The sequence below is a fragment of the Pieris rapae genome, chromosome 2 (genome assembly GCF_905147795.1).
Source record: "Pieris rapae chromosome 2, ilPieRapa1.1, whole genome shotgun sequence".
Classification (NCBI taxonomy): domain Eukaryota; kingdom Metazoa; phylum Arthropoda; class Insecta; order Lepidoptera; family Pieridae; genus Pieris; species Pieris rapae.
The window spans coordinates 541,775-551,316 of record NC_059510.1 but is presented as its reverse complement, the minus strand read 5'-3'; the positions used below and the strand labels follow the sequence as shown (position 1 = coordinate 551,316).

General features: G+C 30.6%; 1 protein-coding gene across 1 annotated transcript; it reads right to left on the bottom strand.

The window, feature by feature from the left end:
• Positions 1-3,112: 3,112 nt before the first annotated feature.
• LOC111004092 (transmembrane protein 161B) lies at positions 3,113-9,192 on the bottom strand. The gene is made up of 9 exons (XM_022274939.2): positions 9,035-9,192; positions 8,600-8,962; positions 8,449-8,528; positions 7,987-8,202; positions 7,686-7,802; positions 7,022-7,162; positions 6,650-6,824; positions 6,082-6,276; positions 3,113-4,252 (listed from the first exon to the last, which is right to left on the bottom strand). The coding sequence occupies exons 1-9, from the start codon at positions 9,035-9,037 to the stop codon at positions 4,133-4,135; spliced, it is 1,410 nt and encodes a 469-aa protein (XP_022130631.1). The 5' UTR covers positions 9,038-9,192; the 3' UTR covers positions 3,113-4,132.
• Between the last annotated feature and the right edge of the window lie 350 nt (positions 9,193-9,542).

The window sequence follows — 9,542 nt, the reverse complement described above, 5'->3', positions numbered from 1 at the left end:
CATTTTCTGGAATATTCCTTAGAATACACCAATCAAAAACCAGGACCTTCAGCGCCATGCAATTTCATTGGCTATCACATAGCGTTGTCACTCTAGCCAACATTAAGATATAAAACTTTGAGAGGCACTAATGATGTCTCTATTTGCATCGATATATTTCGATTTTCTAATGCAGATACAATACCTAGAGGCGATGAGAATTTGGTGAAACTGATCGTGGTTGGTAACACAGAAGGCAAAGATCACGACCACGTAGTTCTTCAGCATCTAGTGCACTGTAGGGATGTGACCTCAAGTCGAAAAAATCGATTATTTAATAATCGATTCTTTTTGTTTCAAGATAAATCGATTTGTGAAAAATCGATTTTCGAGGAAATAATCGATTTTTGTAGACATTTCGATTTTTTCATACGAAAAATGCTTGTTCGATATATTATTCATCAGTATTGTTTAAAATTTGACTTAAAAAAATAAAATAAACTGATAAGGGTAAATAATGAATAAAATGACAAATGTTTAGTATGTTTTAAAACTAAAAAACACAATAATTTTATTCTTAAACTTTGAGTTTAAATAATAAAAAAAAACTAAAATAAATAATTGCCACAAATGTTTAGTATCACTTAACATTTGACTAGAATCGAAGTAAAATTAACTGATTAGTTTAAGTAGTAAACATAATGATAATTTTAAGTATCAAACTTAGAAAAAGAAAAAAAAGTTTTCTTCAAGCTTTGAGTTTAAATAATAAAAAAAATAAAATAAATAATTGTCACAAATGTTTTGTATCACTAAACAATCGACTAGAATCAAAGTGAAATAAACCGATTAGTTTAAATAGTAAATGAAACTATAATTTCTAGGTATAAACATTGAAAAAGAAAAGAAAGCTTTCTTCACACTTTAAATTAAATTAAATCAAAAAACTTAAGAAAATTATTGCCATAAGTCTTCAGTCAAAGAGTTTAAAAATAATAATTTTGGCAATCGGTTTCCTAAAATGCGGTTCCTAGTTTTTCTGACAATATTTCCCGCTTTCGAAAATAACCTTTCAGCTGGTGCAGAAGTGGCCATAACTGAGAGGTGTTTCAGAGCCAAGCAGTTAACCTTGGGAAAGTTCCTTCAGAGCTTCTCCATAAATCGAGAGGGTCCATTTTAAGATTTGATAATGGTGCCGCAATATTTAAGTCTAATTCTGAATTTTTGGTCATTGACGTATGAGCAGCCATTATTTTTTGCTGGTGTACCTGCCATATATCTTGTCCGTCGTTACAAAAATCGATTTAAAATGCCTAATTCATATAATCGATTTATTAAAAATCGATTTTTACAATTAATAAAATCGATTACAAAAAATCGATCGTAAGAAAAAAATAATCGATTAAAATAAAAATCGATTATTTATTCACATCCCTAGTGCACTGTCATAAGAGAGGTACTGGACAGTCTCTGGTGAAAACAGAAAGTCGGCTCCAGATACTTCCTTTTTGACCACAATTTATAAAGGAAGAAAGCCTTTATAAATTGCAAACTTATGAATGTCAACATCAAAATATATTGAAGGTTTTGAATTTACATAAAGAGTCAATCTGATGAGTGATGATAAAATAAGGTTATATAGTAAAGAGAATTAATGGCTATTCAAATATTTACGAAAATTTGGGTCTGTCTAAAATATTATTTGAGTAATAATGTATAAGTAAAAAACTACAAATTAATCTATTATTAAAGATATATAAATTTCTCGATAAGAATTGTACATCACTATGGCGTAACAGACCTTAACAGTATTATAGTCTGTTGATAAATACATATTTAGAACGCGGCTAGCGGCAACTTCAAACTTGAAAATACATTTTATAATATTGAGAAAATGGAATGTCTATATTATCAAAATGCTTAATTTGTTGTTTTCCTTAAGGACTTAGAGTATCAGTTATTTCCAAGCTTAACGTTTTATCTAAAAGATACAGATTTATAAGACCCTTTTTCAAATTGGGTCACTGGCCACTGCAGTGCGTTCTACAGCAAATCGATATCCTTCACCTCACGCATTACGACTCAATTATTTAAGACTTGCATATATTATGTTAAAGATATGTTAATATGATATTAATAAACACAGCTTTGAATCCTGTAAAAAACACTAGTAATAAGTTACTTTCTATAGAGAAATATTTTATTAATGGAAGCCTTGAATTGTCATTGAACATACAAACAGCAACATGAGTAGTATGTAGTTTTATTTATATAGTACAGTCAAACCTGGGTAAGTGAGAACTGGATAAGTGAGAAAACTCTATGAGTTAGAGTAATAGCCAGGACCCGTCATTTTAAGCTCCCAAAACCTCTATTAGCGAGAAACAGAAACCTCTGTAAGAGAGAGTCGTTTTACCCTCATGGACCTCCGTAAGTGAGACTGCTACTTATCTATACCTCTATAAGCGACAGTTGAGCTTCATTTATTTATGTATATTATTTAGGAGGAACAAATGACAAATTTAACATCTGCTATTTTATGACTCATTCTTAACTTTCGTGGAACTTCTTACCATTGTTAAGATCATTCCAATGAAGCTAGCTTGAAAAATGCGCTGGAGACGGTCCATCAGTACTTTGAATACGCGGCGGTTGTTGATCAAGCAATATTCGACAAAATTTATGAATTAGAGAAAAACATTCAAAATACAAAAACAGAAACCCGAACGAAATTGACGGATTTTTTAAAGTGTAAATAAGTTCTAAATAAAATAAAATTACATAGTGCATGAATATATGTCTTGTTATTGCTGATTACCTCTATAAGAGAGAAACGCTATACATGTACCTGCATTAGCGAGAAACTCGGGTTAGTGAGAAACCTCTATAAGCGAGAATGAGATTGTGCTCCCTTGAACTCTCGCTTATCCAGGTTTGACTGTATATGTTATATAGATAGATTTAGTAAATTATCATGGCTATATTGCTTGTAATCTAATATTTTTAACGAAGATTTGATATTATATTATAATAATTATAATATTTTCTTTCAAGAAATTTAACTTTCTAACGACTATTATATTAGCTGATACTAAATCTCTCAAAAATGCAAGGATAAACAAAAACTAAGGTAAACATTAAAAAAATTTATTGAAAACAATCCAGTGTAAATATTTTAAACTATGTCTAATAGTAGTACAAATTTAATTGTATAACTTAAAGCGATACGTTGATGAAAGCATGCATTAGAATAATACTGGCGGTAAGGTACCAATCCCATATTTAAGTCTATGATACAGTCTTCATTAACATCATATTTTATTTTTAATTAGAATGTAAAAAAAGAGATAGTGTTTCTATGATCATCTTTAACCAGAGGCCCTACTGATGAAGCGATCAATCTCATATGTCAATAAATGTAGTCTATTTAATTCATGTTGAAGTATTGTTTTTTCTGATTAAATTCCTTGTGACATGATTCTGGGACAGAACATTCTTTAAGTATGATACATAAAATTTGTTACAATTTCAAAATGGTTATAACCATTTATATAATTCTACTGAAGGATTTTAGTCAGCAACATCTCTGTGAGTATGTATAACCAGACTGATCAGCTATCTACATTAAAAACATTCACTGATTAGTATTCAAAAACAAAACATAACCCAGAAGAGCAAATAAACTTTATATAGTAAAAAGACAATATAAATAAAAGACATCATTGTGTAATACGTTTTTTAGATGACGTCAACCAGCTCACAATGCTTAGGCATGTAAATAAACAAACATAAAATCATACCCAAAAACTCAACACTATTAAAATAAATAAAATATAAAAACAACACTTCACTTACAAAACTAATTTGTATGAGATTTTGTCATTTCAAATAGATTAGCCATGCTTTTCTTGTGTTACAGATAACACTGCCAAACATTAATACATTAACAAAGAAGTTAATAGAAACATGACACATTATTGTACACACTATAAATATATTCATAAAAAATAATTCAGTCTAGTTTAAAAAGTTAAAGTACGTCGTCTATACAATTCTCTTTAACCCAAGATAAAAAAGTTTATTTTTTATGAATATTTTTTTTGGATAAATTTTTCTACAGCGTACTTATAAAACAAGCTTTGTTTATAAAATCTCATGAGATTCTAAAGTAACTCTGATACATGGCACCGAGTGAAGTAGAGATAAACCACGCGAAGCAGCACCACCAGGTGCTGAAGCCTAGTACTCCACGGTAGACCTCTGTTGTAAATATCTGAAACAAAAATTGTGTAAACATAAGGCCAGCGACACAATTGCGAACCAATTGGTATAGTGTGCTTTTACAAAATAATTTCATGGTTAAAATTTACATACTCATATTGAATCTTAGAATTAAAATCATTGCAAAGATTCTAATTAGCATATCATGAAATGGCCAACCCATTTTATTCATAAAAAATATAATTTGACGATTTAAAGATATGTAAATGATATCTTTAAAGATTACATGAAATGACAAATTTTATCATAGGGTTATATGGAAAACTCTCTTGTTGACTAACTGTTTAATTATTTTTTATCTTGCTGATACAAACAGCAGAGTTAGTTATGGTGCTGATCGACCACGGCCCAAGAATTACCTGCACCGGTTAATGTATCCCCAGTGTTGTTATCCACATAGCCTTGACTGATGCTAAGATGTTGCAGAAGAAACAGTCATGACACGGATTTTAGAAATTATCGGATCGAAACATGGTCCCTTAAATTACTAAGCAAGTGTTGTTGTTGCTGTGCCAATATTTAAGAAAGGTAATAAATTATCACCCTCCAACTATCGACCTATAAGTCTCACATGTATATTATCCAAATGAATGGAGAAGATTATAGCTGAGAAATTGCAGAAATTCCTATTCAATAAAAATATTATACCCTGCAAACAGGATGGATTTGTACCAAAACGATCCCTCACATCTAACTTTCTCATGTGCCTACCCATCAATGGGTATGAAGTTTCGACTAGGATGAACTTAAACATATAATCTACGGAATACCTTTTCAAGTTCGCATTGGAGATATACTGTCCTTGCCTCGACAAGTATTAAGTGGCGTACCTCAAGAATCAGTACTTGGCCCTATACTTTTTATTCTGTACATGATCGACCTAAAGATTTCAGATTCAATATTTGCCGACGACAATACATTTTTTGGAAATCCAACCTCCCAATCTCAAGCAATAACACTATAGCCACCCTGGCTTAGATGATATTTTAATTGGACCAAGCAGTGGCTGCTATCATATAATGCTAATAAGTGCACAATATTGCACATAGAAAAGAAAAATCCGCACAATACTAATCGCCTAGGTCAACAGTAGTTGCTGCATGAATATTGTAAAAAACGCTAATTCCAAGCTCTATTTAGTGATAAAATCATTCAAATGCCTTTCACCAAGAACACTCCTAAAGCTATATAAATGGGTAGATTACTATTAGAGTATGCCCACAGCATTTGGGATCCTTATTTCATTAAGGATTAGTATGCTTGAAAGGGTTCAAAAAACTGCCATGAAAATGATCAGGTCACTCAGGAACAAATCTTATAATAAGCATCTGAAAACACTGGACCTTACTAATTAAGGAAGTAGACGATTAAGAGGTAACCTCATTGAAACCTATGAAATCCTAACTAGCCACTAAATTGACCCAGGAATTGAGAAACTCTACTTTAAGTGAAAATACACATTCAAATGTGTATTTTCACTTATTTAGTTGTAGGGGTAGTTCTATAAAACTGGAGACCACTTAATACAACACAAACACCCTAATAAACTGACTGGACTAATCTTCCGGAAAGTGTAATTAGTGCACCCTCTTTGAACTTAAAAATAAGTTGAATTGTTTCTCTATATCTCTAAAAACACGCGGAACAGTTTATTGAGCTGCTAGTGTTTAGTGTGTTTTTATACTATACATAATAATAATAATAAGTATATTTATTTTGTTATTAAAATAATATTTTACGAAGCTTGGCCCAATTGTAACCTGTTTTTTATACGAATGTTTACTTTAATTAGACAGTTCAGAGATAAATGTTTGAACAAACCATCTTTAAATTCTCCCACGCCATTTGAAATTGCTCCATATCGGTAGGCATTGTCCGCACTACCGGTTCCAACTCCGTCCCAGTCCACGTGAACCCACCCAGTGTTTTGTACATCAGTGCGAGGTTGGCACACATCACCACGGGGCACAGATACTGGAGGGCCACTACGCATAGGTAGTAGAACACTGATGCTATCTGAAATATTAAAATTTTTAATAATTAAAAGGGTTCTTGCATATTCATGGTATAGTTAATAACAAACTTAAATAAAAAGGGCTTTGAAAAAGCTATCTCATCCATGCAATTCTAGCTAGAAGAGCAATATATAAGAATTGCTTTACTATATTCACAAAAAAATATGTTTTAATTACCACATTAGTTTATACAGCATATAAGAGTTCATGCTTATAAAATTGTTTATAAACATCCCCATTACTACATTTAAATCATAAATATAAATAGTTTTTATCTTCTAATTATTAAAAAAATATTATATTTTGTTAAATATATGATTGCAAAATAATTATATTTTCCAGTAAATTTATATAAACAGAATAACATTTTCTACCTTCTTCTGCAGCTCTATGTTAGTGATACGCCCAGCCTCTTTCTTCTGAGCGTCAAGTTTCCTCTGCGCCATATCTAAGTAAGCCTGGAGCTGACGCGGCATCAGGATTACTCGGAGTACCATTGTGATGATAACCAGAATCAGACGCATGGAGTCAAATTGCGCCGACGTCATACTGGAAATGGTTTATTATAGATGATTTGACTTTAATATTGTAAATTAAATCAAGGCAAAATATAATATTTTATCCTAAATCTGACCTGTCATATATTTTTTCTTTTTTAAAAGCCAACTATATTGGCTTATTGGTCTAATTTCTCTTCTACATATGTATATAAAAAACATAATTTACATATTTTAAAAAGTACTTACAGTGGTTCAGTCATGCCACTGAAAACACGGACAGTTAAATAGTGCCGAGTAACAGGTCTCACCCACATAAGAGCGAGGATAAATGGCATTGCAAAGTTCACATTTAAAAGCATAGCAGCTACTTTATTTTCCCCATAATACCTATAAATTAGATACACTTCAGTCATATCAATGCTGTTAAACATATAAATATAATTAACAATTAAAAAATTCGAACTTTCACATATACAACAACACAAAGTTGGTAATGTTTCTAATAAATATATTGTATATTTATCACTGTAACAATGGTTTCAATGGTTTTTAACAATTCCTTTAGGACCTAGGACCTTGAATTAGAGTTTAATAGCAATATAGTATTATTATTTATTTATTTAGTACTCCTACAGCTAACATAAATTATATATAATTACAAACAAATATACTGAGAACATAGCCAAAGATGGAATACATGATACATACAATAACAAAAAGATTTATAAAAGGGAACAAACAAAAAATAATTATTTAATACATTTGACTAATTGTAATTTAATTTATTTAACTAAGCCAAAATTATAAAAGAAAAATTTAACTAAAAATAGTGTGTAAATGTATATTATGGCATTTGTTTGTGTGTACAAAATATATAGAAAATTGATAATTAAGATGAAACTAGAATTACCTTATTGAATCCCAATTCATTCTGGCAACTCTCAAGCCAGGAAATGTAAATAGAGTACCAATAAAGGCAGCCCAAATTGCCAATGATAACTTTAAAATTAGTTTTGATGCTGGACCACTGAAAAGAAAATAATCATAGTAAAATAATGTTTCAATTGGTATATTTAATTAAATTATAGGCATTTCATCTGTATTTAGCTAAAATAGTCAAGAAGTAAGCATGAAAAACTGAAACTTAAACGGAGTTTTACAAAAGTTAATGTAATCATTTAATGTCTATACAAATAAAGATAAAATCTTACACAGAACTTAGGCCTTGGTTCTCCAGGAATTTTGATGCATTTTCATAAAAGCTATCATAAGCTGGATCAACACCAACCTCTAAATTGCTCTCATCCACAATCAGCACCATCATAGCGACAAGAAGGAATACACAGAAAGCTACAATGCAAATAGATCTTTCACTGATAGACTCATCACTAGTGAAGTACTGTTTAGTCAGTGAGAGTAATATTTTACTGTATATTCATTAAGGAGTTTAAAAAGGCTTTTCACATAAGTTTAACATGTATTAGTAAATTATTGCTAGATGTTTATGCCCATTTGTCACCATAATGTACTAGGTAAGACAAGCAAAATTCTTACAATATTACTCTATGTAATTTGATATTATTGAATAGAATTGAATATTGATTTTATAAATTGTACATTTCTTTGTTGGTAAGATTATTTTTGAAACTATAGATGTTGAATTAAAAGGATACAATGAAAAGAGGACCACCAAGAGGCACCACACCATACTCAGATTAAATTCATCTTTAAGGTGAAATATCCAGGTATAAATCTAAAAAGAAATGTTATCATTAAAATAAATATTTAAGCAATAATACAAATGATATCATATAAATTGTTTACCTCCGATATTATATATACTATGCTAGAATATAATGAAAAATCCACTATCCAAATATAGTCTGAATAGAACCGGAGATGTACTAGGTCTAATGCTGTTACTGGAGCTGTTTCCAACTGTATATCTAAGCTTCTAGGAATATGAAATGTTTCAGGTTTTCCATTTAATTCATTTTTTCCACCCTTTTTGACTTTCGGTCTTTCTTTTGGAACTCCCGCCAAACTCTTTAATTCACTATTATCAGGATACAGGTATCGATATAAACCTTGCGAACATAATAACCATCTTGCAAAGGAATAATTGCCAAGCTTTTGTATGATTGAAACCATTATAAGTGTTATAACGAGTTGAGCTCCTAGGAGCGCCTGAAAATAGACAACTTTATAGTAACATGATTTAATAGAAATTTTACATCAATATAAAAACTTGCAACGAACCATGATGATCTTATGTTAAAGATCACTTATTCCTCCTAAATACATAATTTAAGTTCTAAATTAATATAATCCGGTCCGAACTCCGAGGCTAACCTAAATTGTCAATTATCTGAAATAAAAATATACATGCAGAATGCAGATTACAGATTACAGGTGTCTAATGTCTATCGACTATGGTATTGTAAATGAAGATTGTACTTTGTAGGCTAAGATTTTGAAACGAGACTTGAGACGAGCTCGAACTTGACTCCGGTGCAACAAAAGCGTATAATTATTATTTTTTTGTCATACCTAATGCTGTCTCAAGTTGTAAGCTAAATTTGAGACTAGCGGTAACTTTTATAATTTAGTTAATAAACTTAAGGTTAATAAAACAGATATGCATTCGACTGAAATTTTGACTGAAAACGAGAAAAAGAAACTCTCAGGTCATAAGGAAACACGGTTGAACAAACTAATGGAAACAAACATTTATTTAGTTCGTAAAATAGTATTAATATACTATTTT

Excerpts from the sequence above, each read along its gene's own strand:
- LOC111004092 (XM_022274939.2), bottom strand. Across the intron at positions 8,203-8,448 it reads TTGGTGGTCCTCTTTTCATT|TAAAATATTACTCTCACTGA; the intron begins GTATCCTTTTAA and ends ATGAATATACAG. Across the intron at positions 7,163-7,685 it reads ATGAATTGGGATTCAATAAG|GTATTATGGGGAAAATAAAG; the intron begins GTAATTCTAGTT and ends TCTAATTTATAG.